This window comes from Pteropus medius, unplaced genomic scaffold (genome assembly GCF_902729225.1).
Source record: "Pteropus medius unplaced genomic scaffold, Ma_sr-lr_union100, whole genome shotgun sequence".
Taxonomy (NCBI): Eukaryota; Metazoa; Chordata; class Mammalia; order Chiroptera; family Pteropodidae; genus Pteropus; species Pteropus medius.
In genome coordinates, this window is record NW_024342647.1 from 4,816,130 (window position 1) to 4,835,035 (window position 18,906).

Below are 18,906 nucleotides of genomic sequence, written 5' to 3' on the forward strand. Positions count from 1 at the left end.
GTATCACCCAGGTAGTGTCCTCTTTCCTGAAGGCAGTACCCTGCCAGCAGACCAGATCTCTCCCAAACCTGTGCCTCTGTCCTGGGGTGGAGAGACATGCAGACATGAGCCACGCATTCCCTGTCACCAGCTGCACAGATGGGTCCAGTTTGAGAAAGGGTCCTAAGGTGGGCAGAAGCCCCAGGAAAGTCTTTGTTGAATGGCCCTGGCGCAGAGGCACCCCTCTCGGCAGGGGTGCCTCTCACATTCCTGTCTGAGTCCATCTCGCTCTGAGAAAGGAACATGCACAGAGGTATCCAGGACCTCCTGGCACTCGGATCTGGCTGAAGAATTAGAAGAGTTTTAAGAAACCCATAGCTGGGGTGAAAGAGAGGGTAGAAGGCCCTTTTTGGTTTGGTTCTATAGATAACACATGCAGGCTAATTTAAAAAGTAAGGATGGGGGATAGAAAATGGAGGGTAGGGGGCTTGAAAAAACAAACACAAACAAACAAGCACATACGCAAACAAAAACAACATTCTGTGCACAGCCAAACCCCAACTCCCCCTCGGAACCCCATTCTTTGGGCCCAGCTTGAGAAAGTTTACTTTCAGACTTAGAGAAATGAGCATGTGGTTTGGGGGACAAAATTCAATACGGCCGAAGCCGCGGGCTCAGCAAGCTGGCTCTTGCTTCTTAAGTGCCTTACAGCCTTGGAGAGTGAATACTGTTTACATTTTTTACATGTTTCTTGGGTACAGAACATGAAACTAAATTATACAGCAAAGGCCATGCTGGCTGAATATCGGTGCCCCCACTTAAAACGACAACAGTAATTTTAAAGAAGAAGAGAAAATAAAATACAAGAATGGGAAAGGGTCTTAAGGGAGCCTCGGTGAATGACAGGGATGAGAGGATGGGGTCTGGTCCCGAATCGGAGAGTACAGAAAGATGTGGGGAATAGAGACAATGGGATGGGAGCAGGTCAGGTTTGGAGAGGAGGGAAGACGAAGGCCAAGGAATCTTCCTAGAGGGGCCGTGGAGTAGGTTGGCGGGGCCGCGTCTGCTCTCTGTGGAGAGCCAGTGGAAGCATCCCCAAACCACAATGCCTTGCTCGTCCTCGGGCTTCAAGTTAAGACCCAACTGGCAAGCGAAAAATGAAGACTCGCCCTTCAAACCACGTGGCACGTTTCCTGCTCCATCAATACATTTTTGTGGCATGACTACAGATGCGAGGCGCAGCCTTTTGTTCAGGTTCACCCTTCCCCCTCAGTGGACATCCCTCTGAGGTTAGCTCTATTTGTCCCCAGATGACAACAGCCGGCCAACATTTGTCTTTTCTTATTAGAAGGCCCTATTTCAATGTTCCCTTTCCTCTATGGACACTACAGACTGCTAGAGGGCAGTGGTTGAGTTATTCATCTCAACCTCAACTCACTGCTGAAAGTGATGCTTTTGGACATAGGAAGTTCACAATAAGATGATATTGACTGTGAATCCAAATATCAGATTCATTTCATAGCAGAGAGAGGATTGAGAGGTTTAAGGAAGTTATTTAATCGAAGTCATATCTTAATTTAAGTGGCATAAAATCAAGAGACTCTCAAAGTCTCTCTCTGCTTCGAATTCTATAGCCAGAGGAGAGTATTCCTTTAAAAAATAATACAAATAGAAACCAAAACATAAAATTCAATTGTTCCTAATTTGATGCCTCAGTTACTAAAACTTCACAGGCAGAAAGAAGCATTTCTTGAAATATTGTCAGTTGCTATCAGTATCAGAAGGAAAGTGACATTTCTGGATCAACTGTCTCATCCTTGACAAACACCTGCCATATAGATGTTATTACTCCTATTTTATAAATAAGAAATTGCATAGGGACAAAGACAACTGGCTTGCCCAAAGTGACAGAGCTAGTAAGGGGTGAACCCTCTAGAAATTAGGCTGATCTAATCCTAAATCTCATTTTTTAAATAAAACTCTTGTCACTCAAAGTTTTCAAGGACAGGCATAGTGTCTGGCATTTCACTGGTATTGAAAGAGTGAATGAATGAATGATGGAGGGAGGGGACAAGAGAGGGCAGGAGGAGAATCTGATAGATTCCTTTGCAGGGATCCTAAAATATTCAATAGATTAAAGTCCACCCAGCCCAAGGTTCGATGAAAAGTTCAGGTGGGTACAGGGACAAGCTCAGGGGGCTCCTTTGTGATGCAGACATTGTTTTTTTTACTCTTCTGGATGGATTCTGGGTGCCCCACACCAATAGGACAGGCTGTAACAGACCATGGGACTTTCTGTTCTGTCTCCTTAGATGACTCGCACATGTGCTCTTAAAATTTTTTTCAGAAACCACCAGGAGAAAGCAGATCCCTCGGGTATTTGGGAAAACTGCTTGAAACCTTCTCTGACATTTCAGCGTGTTCCTCTCACCTCTCTGCCTTCCACCATCGGCAGATGCTGTCCCATTCCAGCAGTGAGAAGAGCTGCATGCCATGGCGAAGATACATGTGGGGAAAGGACACCCCTTAGGAATGACCTCAGCCTTGGATGTTGAGTCCAAGATTTCTCTCTTTCCTCTGCAAATAATATCATATAAAAAGCCTCAGAGAATTGCTTATCCATGCAAATTTCCGAGTGAGGCTATTTCAGTGTAATACCAGGAACATGGTATAAGCAAAGGAAATAAGGAAGAGCACCATAGGTGAGGCGGGTCATCCTCTGAGACTCAGTTTCGTCCTCATGAGGGGAAGTAAAACCTCTGTTTTATAATGTGCTTCAAGCCCCTAGCACAGGGCCTGTGTACAGGAGGTGTTCCATACATGTCACTCCTCTTCCTCAAATGAACACCAGATCCCATTAGCCCCCAGCTTAAAACCTCTGAAAAGCTCCCATGGCACTCAGGATAAAGTTTGAATTTTTCAAGCATCTGAAGGATGTCTCCATATTCCATCCTAGCTCATCTCTCTTGACTTTCCCCTTATTTCATATTGGCATTTTTTTTGGATGTCTATCTGTCTCTCTCTCTCTCTCTTCCTTCTTCTTCTCTCTCTCTTCGCCTCTCTCCCTCTCTTCTCTCTCTCTCTGCTCTTCTGCTCACACTCCTCCCTTATCCTTCAGCTTATCCATCTAGCCACTGCTTAGCAATGACTCCCACGCCCTCTAGATTCCCCTGTCCCAGCACTTCCTACACTGCACTGCAAGTGCTTGTAGAACGATTTCTTACACTTGTGTCCAGAGAACCCAGTGGGTGTCGGCTCCCTTCCTCTGGACACAAGGATGAAGAAGACACAGTTAAATGGCCCTGCCCTCCGGGCTCAGAGTTGGCAGCTATCAAGGAGTACACACATCTTAGGATTCTCTTACTGACCTTTCCAGGTTTCCTGTGTATAGCACGTGGCTCGTGACAAACCTGTAAACTGAGCAGTTTCCTCTTCCCTTTACAACTATCCTGTGTGTGCTTTTCTTCCTTTTTGTCTCATAATCCAGAAATAATTAGGCATACATCCAAAATCTAAGAAATCGTTTTTACACTCAGGGCTTGACGACTTAAAACATTTTCTATGTTTCTCCCATTCTTTCATGTACATGTTTTAAATGACTTTCTGGAGACTCAGGCAATGCTTAACCTTAAACAAGAGGTCTAGGCAGCATGGCAAAACAGTGGAGACATATTTGGGGGATTGAAAAGGGGGGCTTTCTTGGTGTTCCTTGAACACATACTACACATGAAAAGATGCAAAAGACACCCGCCATTCTGGCTTATCCTCCTGCGTTGGTCAGTGAAGCAGGCGTGAGCAGCCTCGTCCTGCTCTGGGCCCTACTGTGAACATGGGCCTGCCTCCTGCCTCTGCCCCTGATGATGGTGTGCCCAAAGCTATCACTTGTCTCTCTGAGCCTTACTGCCCTAATCTGTAAAGTGAGAATAGTGATTCCTATTTTTAAAGCAGTTTTAGTAGGACTAAAAAAAAATTTAAAAAAATAGATTCAGGGCCTGGAGGAAGTTGGTAAATGTTATTTTTTCTAATTCGCCCACGACCTTCTGAAGACGGGCAAAGGACTTTTCCATCCCTACGTGCTGGCTCTCACCCCTGTTGGCTGAGCAAGCAGACAGCAGTGTGGTCCCCCGCTCAGGGAAACTCCCTCCGAACCTCACGCTCTTGGGTCTTGGCCGTGACCTCTGGTGGGACATGCCCTCTGATGAACCGGTGAGCTCTTTGAGGGCAGCGAGAAGGCCAGAACGTCTTTAGAGTTTCTCAAAATGCCTGGCACAGTCCTGAGCAGGCAGGAAACATTCTCTAATACAACAGTGTTTAATTCGAGCAAATGTTGACTGAGCTCTGTACCCAGTGTGGGTCACTGGGCCCAGCTCTGGGGTGAGGGTGTGGAGAGGAGCCTAACATGAATGAAAGAGGAAATTGACATTTGGACTACCCAATAAGTGGAAAAAAACAAACTAATGCTAAGCACGTTCTCTGCATTTACGTCCTTAATCTCCACCAGGTAGATGCTATCATGCCCTTTTCCAGAGGGGGAAACTGAGGTTCCCAGAGGAGTCATTTGCTCAGGGTTCTCAAGTAAGAAGAGAAGCTAGAAGAATAAAGCCACATCTGCCTGGTTTCCCTTTCACTCCATTAGTGCCCCTGCTCTCTACCTGCTCACATGCCTCAGCGTAGGCTACAAATACATTTCTGTTTGATCAAACGGATTAATACATACATTACTATAACACAAGACGAATTATGATTTGTTTTAACAGTGGGACAAAGTATTACGGACATGCCAAGGAACAGGTAGGAGCAACTCCTAGTGAAGGGGCAAAGGACCGGTACAAAAACAGGTGGATGGAATACAGAGTCAGAGATTCAGTTACAGAGGAAGCAGAGATGCCTAGGTCTCTGATGCAGGAATCTCCCGTTCAGTCACCAGCTCCGCTGAATGCCTCATGACGGAGAGCTTCCTATATCACAAGGCACTCTACTCTACTGTGGATAGTCTTCATTCTTAGAAAGATTTTCTTTACTTTGGCTCTGAAACTACTGCCCTGGAAATGCTTAGTCTAAGTTTTACCCTCAGAGGATTAACCAAATAAACTGGTTGGTTGACTGAAGGTCCCTAATTCCAAGGAGAGCACTACATGTCCCTGGTAGTCTCAGTGTTTCCATTTCTTCCTTAGGCCATTGCAGAAGGAGTGGGGTGTGCTTGATAGAGGAAATGGGCTTTGGTAGAAATGCCGGGGGTGGGGCGGGGGGGACAGGATGAAAGAATATCTGCATCTCGTTTTGGCAGCCTTTGGTGTAAAGCACTAGAGAAATGCAAAACATGGAGACAAAATAAGAACAAGACGAGATCTTTGCAAGCACTTAAACCAAACCATTTCTGAGGTTCTCAGAAGAGGGAGAACTTGAATCTTTCAGTTCATTTCCATTTTTGTTCTGTCTCAGGGACTTCTTGAATTCCAGCTGGGCCAGGAAGGTGCGTGGCCAAAATATCCAGGGAATGTCTCTTATTATAGGATGGTCAGCCCATTTGCACAACTAGGAAGTTTTGATACTTCTGATAATGTCTGGATGTAAGACACAATGTTCAGGGTGGGGTAACAGCCCTAACCGAATTTGGAAATCTCACTTGAGGAGAATGGATGAGAGAGACTGGAAACTATTAGAAGTAGAGGGCTTATACAAAATCGAAAATAAAGTTTTAATCAATCTTCTAGACTCATCTGGCACAGCAAGTGTTGCTTCTTTGCAGCAGTCACAGTGAGAGTCTGCCAACTTACTCTACCAAGGCTGCTACTCTTGATAGAATTCTCATGCCTAAGTCTTGCATGATGACAAGGTTAGAGGCAAGGTCTTTCACCTTTTTGGCGTCTTCCACAGACTCCAACCCAGGGCTAGGCAATTAACTCCAACAGATACCTGAGTTTATCATTTTTACAGCATCAGGGAAAGATAAAATGGGACAAAGCTGGTTCATAAAGAACAAACGGGAACAACAGTCATTATTTCATCATTGCCCAAGGTAATGGATGTCCTTGTGAACAGCAGGGGACCAGGAAACAGGGACACCTAGACAGAGAATGGCTGCAGTCTGAACTCAAAGGTGTGGGCAGTGACATGAGTCTGCTACAGGAAAATTCAAGTACCTCATGGGGTCACAGTGACACCAACACTGAGATTCTCTATGCTTGTTTCCCAGTGATATTTTTCAGGAATCCAGTTACTCCCAATGTTTGGACGTGACCATGTTCCCAAGCTCCCACCGTTATCTTCGGTGAGATCCTTTTCATTCTAGATTCTCCACTTATGGGCTGTGTGACTTTGGGAAGCCACTCCACCTCTCGGTTTCTCCAAGGCAGGTAATAATCTCACCTTGAGGAATGGCAAGGGGATGGGCTTTGAGATGTATGAGAGCGTCTAGTACGGTGGCTGTCGGACTGGACAACCACCGGTTCCCTTCCTCACTCTCCTCTATGTGCCTTGGTACCTACTTTCCAGATCCACGCTCCTATGTGGCCTGTTCCTGTGTGCGCGCGTGCGTGCATGTGTGTGTGTTTGTAAAAGAGACAGATTGGAGAGAGAGAGGCAGAAGGAGGAGGAGAGTTTAATTGTGTAGGGGGAAGGTACATCTCAGTGCTTCCCAACTCCTTCTCTCAAGCCATCAGCCTCTTCACTGGAGCCTCTGACAGGGTGAAAATTAACTATCAGCCTCCTCTAATCACCACACAAGGTAATGAAGGCTGTGGTTACGCTGCCTTCTCCTCTGCTCTGCTGTCAGAAAGGAACTAGTTTCCAGTCCAGGAAGAGCCTTACTCAGAATTACATACGCTGCGTGTGTGTGCGTGTGTGTGTGTGTGTGTTTGCGTGTGTGTGCATGATGGGGACACGGTGTGTGAATGATTTCCAGGCATTTGCTTTCAGAGGGGAAGTCAGGGGACTTTTGTTCTGCCGCCCTCCAGGTGGCCCTGCCTGGCCCTACACCTAGCCTATACACACATCCCCTTCCCTGACCCTGTATTCTCCAGTGAGTTGATCTCATTAAGGCAAATTTAGTTACAGCTGAAGTCTCCTTCTAACAAAGATTGTGCCCAAGCCCAGAGTAATGGAGCCTAGTCGATTTCATTAAAATAAAATTGGTTACAATGAATAATTCAATAGGATGATTTTGTTTCCTCATCTCCTCTTTGCAGATCGAAGAGCTAGTATTTATGATGATTTTTTTTTAATTGGATTTTTGTTTAGGAAGAGATAATCACCCATAATTCCTGACAGCCCCCTCCTTACAAAAGTGGAATAATTGCCCCATGAAGTCTCTTTTCAAATGCTAAGACTGGGAGATTCTTTCTCTGTTTTCTCGCACTAGTAGCAATAAGCTTTGGGTGATTTTAAGCACAGCTGCTACCTCGGTTCTTACTCGTGTGAGATTCTGAGGGTGTTAATTCCCTTGTTTGAATGATGTTTTTTAAACATTTCTATGAACTGGATGCCAATAGTGAATTTGGAGTCTCTGGCTCTATTGCCAGCCGGCCCTGCTGTTCCTGAGCTGGACATTCTCTGTCATAGAGAGGTGATTCTTAAACATATTCTCTTTGCATCCGTCCATTTGTATGTAGCGATGTGCATACGTGTGTGCGCGTGCGCATGCGTGTGCATATCTCTAGTCAATTAAACACACATTTCCTGAGCATCTAGTCTTATCTAGAGCAAATGCTTGAAGATGAGGGAACAGAGATGAATAAACTCAAAACTGTTTTCAAAGAACTAGGGGCCTAATGGGGGACTCAGACACACAAACAGATCATTGGAGCTCAGCACAACGGGTATAACCAAATATGAATTCAGCAAGTACAGAGGTGGCAAGGGGGAGGATGAACCCCAGACATTCATTCATTCATTCATTCATTCGTTCACCAGGCTGGCACTGTACATGGTACTGTACATCAGGGAATACCATGTTCCCATTTATTTCCATTCTCCTCAGGACAGTTAGAAATAAATGCAAATGAAGTATCTAATGAATGTAAACATGAGCAAACAGATAAATGAAAAAAATGACCAAATGAACACTCTAACTTGTAAATGAAGTAGTCCCATTTTGTCCTCATCTAGTGATTTTTACTGGGCCCCAGAAGAAGGTCACATCTCTCTTTCATCTAGAAACCAGGCCTACCCCCGTTACCCTGAGTCGGGGAAGAAACATTAATCTTAGAGCAGAATGGCTCATCTGCAAGGTCGGGAGGCAGGCTGGCCTCAGAGATGGCCAGTGGCCCAGGAGGTTGGAAGCACTGAGTCGTGTCTCTGGGAGATGGGAGTCTCGGAAGAAGGCAGGTGCTTACTCAGCAGGATAATTGGAAAGGGGGCTCTGGGAACAGCACAACCATCGCTAGAATCACATAAGCTTTGGTAGCCCCAACACTCTTGCTCCCTCAACTATGCTGCAAGTCCTTTGGGGAAGAACCCTGGGACGTAAATAGTGCATTAAGGGACTGCGGAATGAGTCACAGCTTTTTAGAGTTGGGAAGGTCCTTGGAGATCATCAAGTTCAACTACTCTCTAATTTAAAGATGGGAGAAGTGGGGCCCAGAGAGGTGGGAAGACGGGTCCAAGGCCACACAGCAAATTCATTGGGGAGTGTTCAAGGAGCACACAACTTAGCACACTCCACAAAATGTGACACTCTCCCAAAAGAACGTGTTCTTACCCCCACTGAATTACAGTGGTACATCCGAAGTGGAATTCTTTCCCCAAATATGAATGATACTAGGTAAGACATAGGAGCACAGTCGCCACCCCTGCTATGCTGATGTTCCCTGCACTTAACCACTCCATGTCTAATCCCTGACAAATGGTACTCAAGAGGCCCTAGAATTACATTTGGCTAGAGATATAGTCAAGTATGCCCATTGAGATGGGAAGTCTTGAGGAGCAGAGAAGAGATTCAGAATGTCTGCAGGAAATGCTATCCATGGCTGGGGTCTTACCTGGGATGCTGCTGGCTGGCCAATGATGACCCAGCCAGGGCATTGCTGGTCTTGATGGGAAACTGAAGCATTGGATGCCCACTGATCCAGGAACCCCTGGGGCGTGTAGACACCACAGTCTTTGATGCTAGTTTTTTGTTCAAACTCCTCACATACCCCATCACCATCATGGAAATAGCACCGGCTGGGTTCATCTGCAGGAAGTAGACATAAAAGGGAGAGAACAGATTGATATTTGTTCTTTGGTTTCAGCTATCAGCAGAGGCTGTGGCATCAGACCAGCAGAATCATTGGCACTGTGAAACCCATCATCGATAGTCACAGTGGAATATCATTCAGCCTTAAAAAGGGAAGGAAATTCTGCCATATGTGACAACATTATACTAAGTGAAATAAGCCAGTCACAAAATGACATATACACTGTATGATTCCACTTACATGATATATAAGTGGAATCATATACCATGTACACACACACACACACACACACACACACACACACACACACACACGTAGTCATTGAATTTAATATGGTGGTTGCCAGGGGCTAGGGGAGGGGGAAATGGAGAGTTATTGTTCATGGATATAAAATTCACTTATGCAAAGCGAAGATCTGCTGTACAACATTGTGCTTACAGTTAAAAATACTGTGCTGTACACCTAGAAATTCTTAAGAGGATAGATCTTATGTTATGTGCTTTTTACTACACATACACATTCACAAACACTCCCACCTTCATTACCCCAAGTGAGCCCACAGCAACCTTGAGAGGAAGGAATTATTATTTTAATTGTTATTTCAGTCTTCCAGATTAGGAAACTGAGATTCCACATGTCATTAATAATATGTGCAAGGCCACACAGTGTGTTAATGCTGGATCCTGGTTTCAAACTCAGGCTTTCACTTTCCAAGTCCTGGGTACATTATCTGACAGATAATGCACCACAGAACTCCACAGTTGCAAACAGGTTTCTTTAACTCCAAAGAGGATTTTGGTTTCATAAAAAGAGTGAACTTATATACAAGAATCTGGCATCAGTCTCAGCTCTGAATTAAATCGCTCTGTTACTTTACACAAGTCTCTCTGCCTCTCTGAGCTCAGTCATCATTATAGAGAAGGGGGTTAGACTATTGAGCCTCCGCTGGGTCTCTAGGAGCCCTTCCTGTTCAACGCTCTAGGTTCTAAGAGCTTGTTGGAAAACTTAGGCATTTTACGTAAGGTCAACTAAGCCCCCATATAATTCAGATCACAGTAGAAATTTCCACTTTGGATAATTTAAAGCTCCAGCTGGCTGCAGTGATTCTCACTCAGCTGTAAGGACAAAGATCACAGAAGCACAGAGCTCATGGGATGCCTTCTAAGTAGGTAGGACCTATGTGTATTTCTTGGTGTTTAACACAGAACAATACAAGGAGAAATCTAGATATAGCCATCTGAAAGAGATCACACTGCCAATATTTCAATAACTTAAATGTCAGGTATTCTGTGCTGTTATCCCAATGATTCTAGGCAAAGTTAAATACCTTTTCCTGTGTGGGTTCCTATTTTATAAAGATCCCCACTGTAACACTTTATCACACTGTGCTGCCATCATGTCTACATGCTATAGCTTTTCAAAAGACTGTGAGCTCCTTGAAATCTAGTCCCTATCCAGTGTCTTAGGGTAATTGTATAATTGATCATCCACACTGTACATTTTGAGAGTAATAGAGATTCCATTAAAAAAAAAAACTATGTGCAGGCAATAGGCACGTATCATGGGAAAAGTTGAATATCCCAGGCAAAGAGAACATAGTTACCCTAAAGAGATTGCTTGATCTAGGACATCCTTCCCCTATTTACACCAGCATAAGGAAGTGGAACCCTATTTCAAACTGAGATTCAACTTTTGTCCCTTATGTGAGCTATGTAACCACATAATTAGCTTTCCTGCTCAGCCCCTGGCTTCCCTGAATAACACAGAAATGACAGTTCCAGCCAAGACGACCCTTCAGGATAGCCATAGAACTCTCATAGAGAATAGAAATAAACATGCTTGGTACATTCTAAAATAATGGTCAAGAGAAAACATGTTCTTCATCTTTTAAGGGGTCAATTTATTTCTAAGTGTTTGAATTGAATCAGCTTGTGAAATCGGTACTCATTGGAAACACTTTCAAGAAGCATTCCCCTAAATAGGAAGAGCCCAGGTCAAACAACTGAGGTTTGGTTTCCTGTGGTACCCGAAAAAGCAGTCAGTGAATTCAGGGGCAGCAGAATGTTGAGTCCCTTCCAAGCTCCAAAATCCCTTGTTTATTTCTGCAAACAGTTTACCTAGTGAAATACTATTAAAAAGGCCAGAATAAATTAATTCATTATAATTCAATTATTTAAGGATGAGTTTGAGCCAGCTGGGGACCCCAGTGACCAGTAGCATGCTTGGCAGTTCAAGCATGGAAAGAACATAGGCTCAGCACTTCTCAGTAGCTCCAATGTCTTGGTGGATGTGGCCAAGTTACATATAATAAAACTTAGGTGCAATCCAAAAATGACCAACCATCAATCCAGACTTCACTCATTAGTAACCCAATAAAGGGAATTGCAAAGAGCATAGGTTCTGGCATCAGACAAAGCTCGTTTGAAATCCTAACTTGCCATAAATAAGCTGTGCAGGACTTAAACAAAATAACCTAACTTCTCTTAACTTCATTTCTCTCATCCCAACAAAAAAAGAGTCAGCAATGAGACCGTGTAGTGGCAGGAATTGAGACTAGAGTTGAGTTCTCATGAAGAAACAATTTCTTCCTGATTTTGTTTAAGACTTCAATATATCTGTCTGCTTGGAATCAGTGCAGCCTGAGGAGAGGTAGATGTAGGCAGGTAAATAGAGATGCAAATAGATAGTTGATATATAGACAGACAGGCAGAAACAGAGTTAAAGGAGAGATAGGAGATGGAGCTAAACAGAAGGAGAAGGAGGAGAAAAAGAACGAGAGAGAATGAATGCTTGGTTTCTCCCCCAAGATTTTGCTGACAAAGCTACTCTGAGTCCCTTTTTTTTTTGAATAACATCCTTGGACTCCATTGTTCAGTTTCTCTTGCTACTGGAATCTCAGATGCCTGTCAGCTACAGCTGCCAGTCTTCATCTAGGGGATTCTCCATCCCTCTCTACTACCATGCCCCACACACTGAAGAGAACAGGGTGAGGAATGGAATACGAATGGCCAGAAAAAACAAAGGCAGCAACAACAAAACAGTAAAACAAAACTGGCCTTCCTGTTTTCATTACATCAATTTACTTGGTGTTTCTTAAATGCTTTTATGCTTTATGCTGGGAGCTGAACAGATCGTAGTGAAAAGACTTTGAAGTCAAAGGATCACCCTGCCACCCGCCTTCCATGTAGTAGCTAGGTAGCACTGACAATAATACATCCCACTGGGAAAATGTGTATTGGGTATTGTGAAAACCTATTAGACTCTGAATAAGTATTTGCTGAATGAATGAATGACTGAAATTTGGCGCCCCTGGTGCTCATACTCTTGTCCAAATATAGTTTAGATTCTGTACCCTTGGAAATATGTTTTTACAGTGGGTCTTAGGGTAAAGGGAATGGGGCTGAGACACCAGCAGTGACTGGCTTACAGTGTGACTGCCCTGGGCGATCTGACTTTTCTATCTCAGTCCATCTTCCCCTGACATAAGGAAACTCCTCGATTCAGATTCATTCTCTTTTGTGCAGTGACACATTTAGAAATCTGTTCTATCCACTTAGGAGTCTAGTGTGGCTGGGCAGGCACTGTGAAGCTTGTCTTCCCTGGTTGAGCTTTTATTTGCAAGATACTTTCTTTTCCTTTTGGAAGAAAAGAGTTCAGCTCCAAGAGCCCGAGGCAGATGGACACTCTGTCAGTGGACAGACACAGCTGATGTTGCTTCTCATTGGCTTAATTTTCAATTTCCATCTGTCTGGAGCAGGGAGATAAAATGCCATGCCCCTGCATTCCTGAGGCATGTCTGGAGGACACTTATTTGAGATAGGCAGGTGTTGTTATCCCTATTTGAAAGGTGAGAAAACCACATCTTAGGGAAGTGAGACTTTCAGGTAAAAGTAAAGGCTGGGGTTCAAGATATTGTTAAGAGTTCTCATCCTTGAAGTCAGAAACCAAGTGGTTGTCTCTCAAACATCTATATATGATGCCCAGCTTGGACTAAGAACTATTAATTCATTCACAATCATTTCAGCAACAAATGGATAATGAGTAAGAGGTACTAAAGCTTCCTGGAGATTCTAGGAGTGACGGATGTTATCATCCCCAGCTAAGATAGATTCTAGCCCCCAAACGAGAACTGGAGAAGACTATCAATTCATTTAACCAATATCTCCGAGTATCTGCTCTGCGTCTCTGATGGTACTGGGGATACACAGATGAAATGGACAGAACTCCTCTCTTGCTCGGGGAATCAATACTACTTGGGAAAATGGGGTAAGACTTCCTGAGAAGATGGTTTGGAGCAGCGTCTTAGAGGATCAAAAGAATTTGAGCATGTGGAGGGAAAAATATTAATGAGCCTTGACCAATATGTGTGTATATCAGTATCCTGGCAAAGTTATGGTTAAGGAGGTGCAGTGGATCCTGAAAGTGATGAACCGAAAAGCTGATCTGAAGCCAGACTGAGAAAGGACTGCAATGCCATATTAGGGAATTTGAATTTTATCCTTTAGAAATGGGGACACTTTGAAGATTCTTCTGATCAGAAAAGTCATGTTACATCTGTGATGTTCACAGTCTTTGAGGCAGTGCGGTATAAGACCTGATTTTACTTAGCAGGTGTTCCATTTACAATTTATTTGACTTTGGGTAAATAAGAATTTCTAAAACTTGTTTTCCTCATCTGAATAATGGCTGCGGGATTGAATGTTCATTTTGATGCTCAGAACGTTAATAACAGGTGATCAATAAATGATCTATGATGATGCTTGTGGAGCTGAAAGCAAAGATTTCACGTCACATATGGGAAAGCTGAGGGTCATAAAGTTGGAACAATTTACTGCAGGCTTTGAAGAAAATATGCAGTAGAGACAAGACTAGACTGCTGGTTCTTGAACTCATAATGCAATGCCCTTTCTACAGAACTATGCCACCTCATCAGAACAGGTTTTCAATATATAATTCTGGCCACAGAATAGTTTTTTACTTTTAACCAAGTTTCAGTATTACTTTTGGGAATTTCTGATTTCACTTTTCACAACTAGTATGGGCTAAATATAACTAGTCTGAGAAGCTATTGGGTTTACCAAATCTACAGTCCATTGAGGGAGGGAAAAATCTGGGGAGATGAGAGTTTTAAGTAATAGGAGATGGATTTGGTTTAGAATTCAAGGAGGAAGCGAAGAATCTGAATACATCTGAATATACTCTTCTTAGATGGGCTACCTTCTGAAGGATGGGTAGACTTGCCTGTTTTTCTAAACTTCCTGTTTATGAAGATGGGTCAGCTTTTGAGAAATTAGCATTTATTTCTATTTCTAGCTGGGGGAACAGTGATTGGCATTAGGATATTCTCTTTTAGTCCAATGATCACTATTTTTTAAGCACCAAGAAAAAATAGTATTTTTTAAGTTCAGCTGTTTGTTTAGGGATCGGTCCAATCACAACAAGCTTCATGCCACATAACAATTCATCCAAACAACAACAACAAAAGACCAAAATATGCACAATCTTTGTGTCCAAATAATAGCTTCTTGGAACAGGGAAAATTGGAGTGCTTAACTCCTAAAGGTTTTCAAAAGTGAGGCTTGGGATGTGGGGCAGGGTTGGTGGTGGCTATATTGGCATATGTTTCTTATGGAACAGACATATCTGGACTTGACATCGCCTGTCATTCAAAGGCTTCATGACAAACCCACACTACTGACCTCATTGAATTCTATTCAAGCCGAGTTTGTTCTTAACATCCTCAATCTGATCGGCCTGTCCAGAGAACAAAAGACAGGGTGGCGAAGGGCTCCTGAAGAACCACGAATCTGCTAACAAGCTTTTCAGATGCCGATTAGGTCTACTGCATCTGAGGAGTTTAAGTTGCTTTCTGGTTCCTTCCAGGGTTGGCCACATATCAAAGTGGGCCAGAGATCCCTTCTTGTGTTTCACTGTGACAACCAGGCTCCATCTAGCAAAGCAAATCCACTGGGAAGAGAAGAGCGAATCTGGATGTCGTCTCGCATTACTGCCGAAGTCCACACTCAAGCCTACCATGAAGAGCCCCTCAGAAGACAGCCTCGGCCTCTGTCCACTTGGCCCTCACAGCGCTCTCATAGCTGGCTTTGGGGCTTGCCTACTTCAATCCCTTCTAATGAAGCCGCCTATGATCAGATGTAAATCTGATCATGTTTGAAATACTTCATTGATGCCTGTAAAATGTGAACTTCCCCACATAGTATTCACGTCCTTTGTAGTCTAGCTCCAACTTTCCTATTAGTCTCATTTCCAACCTCACCTCCACTCTCAAATGCACACGGTTCCTTCCCAGGACTCAGAGCTCAGAGCTTCTTTATTTCCTTATTTCCTTATCCTGATAGGTTAGTTTCTGCCTTTGCGTCTTCCATCGAGGCTTCATTCCAGCATGCCCAGCTTTGGGAAGGCTCATTTGTCAGTCTTTTGCATCCCTACTTGTCCAGCACAAACCAATTCCCTCTATTTCATGTATGACTAGTCTCTCCTTCCAAACCAGCAAAACAGGATATTGCCTATATAAAAGTTTTAATTAAAAAATTAAGTAATATAAATTCTTAAAATTAAAAATAAAATAAAATGTTTGATCATTCCGCATTGCCTTACCACTACGTCTACTTCACGATTCTCTTTCCATCCTTCACAGTAAAATTTACTGAGAGTTATCTAAACTTACATTACCTGCTGTCTCTCCAAATGATTCTCTCTAATCTAGTTTCTGTACTCACCAGTCCACCCAAATCAATCTTGCCAAGATTGCTATTGACCTTAGTGTTGCTAAAATGAACCACAATGTCAAACCATTTTGAAGCATATAAAGAAGTAGCTAATTCCTTTTCTCCTTGAGGTACTCTCTCTTCAATTCTATGGCACCATATCGTCTTACTTCTTCTGGCTCTCAACTCTTCTCACATAGATGCATTTGCTGTGTTCTGCTTCCCTAACTCGCTACTAAATGTTGCTGGGTTTCAGGGCTAGGTCTTAGGCCCTGTTTTTCTCATCTATCTATATCTCTTATCCAGTTCCAATTTTAAAGGAACATTTTAAAATATGTACTGACTCAAACACATCTCCGGATATGACCTCTTCTCAGAGTCCCAACTGCCTACAATGACATTTCTACTTAAAGAGCTATTTAAAGTCATTACAAAATGAACATGTCCAAAACAGAAGTAATGCTTTCTCCCCACATCCCTTCCTTCCCCGTCTTAGTAAATGACAACAGTGCTCAACAATGGAAAAACCAAAACTGTCTGAGTGATCTCTCCTATTTTCTTCACCTACCCTCCAATACCATATAATGTCCAATGCCCTATAAACTCTTTTACCTCAGAATATTCCAAAAGGATCCACTTTGGCTGCATCACTACTACCCTACTCCAAGCCACCATCACTATTTCAATGTTCAACCAACCAGTCTCTCTGATTTCTCTCTTTCCTAATCCTCCCTCTGCCAGAGCACAGCTGGAATGCTCTTTTAAAAACAAAAACTGTATCAGACCACTCTCCTACCTAAAGCTCTTCAATGGCTGCCCATGTCACGTGGAACAAAATCAAAGTCTATACCGTGGCCTATAAGTCCCCACTTTCTCTGAACATCCCCTCTCACTCACCCCTTGCTCACTGCCTTCCACTCATTTATTCAGTCATCCCTAAATCCAGACATCCATCCAAACTTGTTATTGCTTCAAGAACTTGAACATGTTCACTTTACCTAAAATACTTTTTTCTTGGATTATCTCACAATCTCTTCCTTTTCATTATTTAGGGCTCAGTTCAAATATCCCTTCCTCAAAAAACAACCCTATCTACTTACAGTAAGTTCACATCCTATTCCTCCACCCTCGATAGAGAGTAGCATACCACCTTATTTCCTTCACAGTATTATTCGCAATCTAAAAATAAATTTTATTTATGAGTGTTTCTTCTCCCAATATGACATAAATTTTGTGAAAGCTTGTCTCAAAGTGAAATTCTTTCTTTAGGATCAAGAAAACTGACATACCATATTATGACTGATATTTAAGATGAATGAATGAATATGTACAGCTCTTAGATTATAAGATATTTAGGGGCTGGCACCAATCTTATTTTTATTTGCATCCCTTATACTTAAGACAATGCCAATCTAATAGCAGGTACTCAGTAAATGATGAATTTTGGAGTTTCAGAATCTCTGTTATTGATTATATTGAAGATGTCTCAAACCTGATTTGAATCTGTTTCAGTAGATTGTACTATAGAAAGATTTTTATAAAAATATTAACTAGAATGAGGTCATATTACAAATCCAAGCACACATTGGGGGGGAATCTAATTCTATCTAAACTATTGCATTTTTTTTTCCCGTGAGACATTGTGCTTCATCATCTGCCCTAAATATTGTTTTATTTTCTTTCTTAAATAAATCTGCAAAGAAATAGACTATCTAGATTAAAAAGGTGGTGCATACTAGACTGAAATTTAATAAAGAGATTTGATAGTCTTATGAATTGGAACTTGAAGATACATTTACATCACCTTGAATTTAGTATAATTATTTGAATGGCCTAAAAAGATTATAAGCAAAGATAGTGATCCTAATAAATGACAATGCATTCAATAGAAAAGAATGTTCAAAGCCCTGAATGATTTTTAGCTGAGTCTCTTTTGGTTTCCAATGTTATCTCATGATATGGAAGAGGGGGTAAAATTCAGTACCACAATGAATTCTATAGTGGCCACAAAATAAGACAAGCATTCGAAGCACAGACAGGAGGAAGAGTGCTACCTAGGACCCAAGGCCTGTAAAAGTATGAGCAGGAAATAACAAAATGAGATTTGTCTTGGATACTATAAGCCAATAATAAATGGAGAAAAACAATCTGCATCATTCATATGCAGAGAGTATGCAAAAAGTGACAAAAAAAAGGATGATAAAAGAGTGTCGGCGGTTTTAATGTGATCTCATTACCTCCAAATAAATAAATATATAAATAGGTAAAAAAAAGAAAGAAAAGAATGAAGAACGGAATCCTGTCTCAAAATCAGCAGCTTGGTCAAGAGAACTGGAGTCTAGGGGAGATGTCCTCTAATCTATCCATGGCTTCAGGTAAGTCATTTCCCTCTCTGGGCTGCAGTTTCTCCTTCTATAGAATAAGAGAGCTAAATCAAGTAGGTTTATAAGCTCCTAAAATTGTCACTCTAAAAGGTATTTGGTTCCTGATTATTTTTTTTTTCCTCTAATCATCAAACCAGTTTTTTACTCTGGAGATGGGGAAACGTGATTTCAGTAAAATGAAGACTGAGGGGGTGCAGATGAAACCATTCTGAAAAACAGAGCAGAGGACTATAATGAAAAGCGGATGAAATGAGGGACCAGAGATCAAAATCTGAAGCCCAACTCTGTTACTAACTTACTCTTTGGTACTGGGCAACACATGGCATCATTCTGGGTTTCATTCCTTTTGTCTATTAAAAATATGATGAAATTACTTTTCCTACCCATTTTAGAAATCGGTGTAATGATGAAGTAAAATAATATGGAAACTACTCAAACATGTTGTTTTCACATTTTGAAAATCGCAGATACAATCTAGAACTAACTCATCTTCCAAATCATCAAATGGCTTTTTCAACCCACTGTTTAAGTCTCAGCTTCACCATCACCTGCTCTGTGAGATCTTTTTTAACCATATTATCTTCACTACAGTGTCTCTCTCCCCCACTAGTCTGTTTTACTTTCTACAAGACATTATAT

General features: G+C 42.3%; 1 protein-coding gene across 1 annotated transcript in view; it reads right to left on the bottom strand.

Moving 5' to 3' along the window:
* PAPPA (pappalysin 1) overlaps positions 1 to 18,906 on the bottom strand; it is a 219,355-nt gene that overhangs the window by 81,383 nt on the left and 119,066 nt on the right. The window contains exon 10 of the mRNA XM_039866768.1: positions 8,958 to 9,151. Coding sequence (XP_039722702.1) covers positions 8,958 to 9,151 — 194 coding nt within the window. The remainder of the gene's footprint in view (positions 1 to 8,957; positions 9,152 to 18,906) is intronic.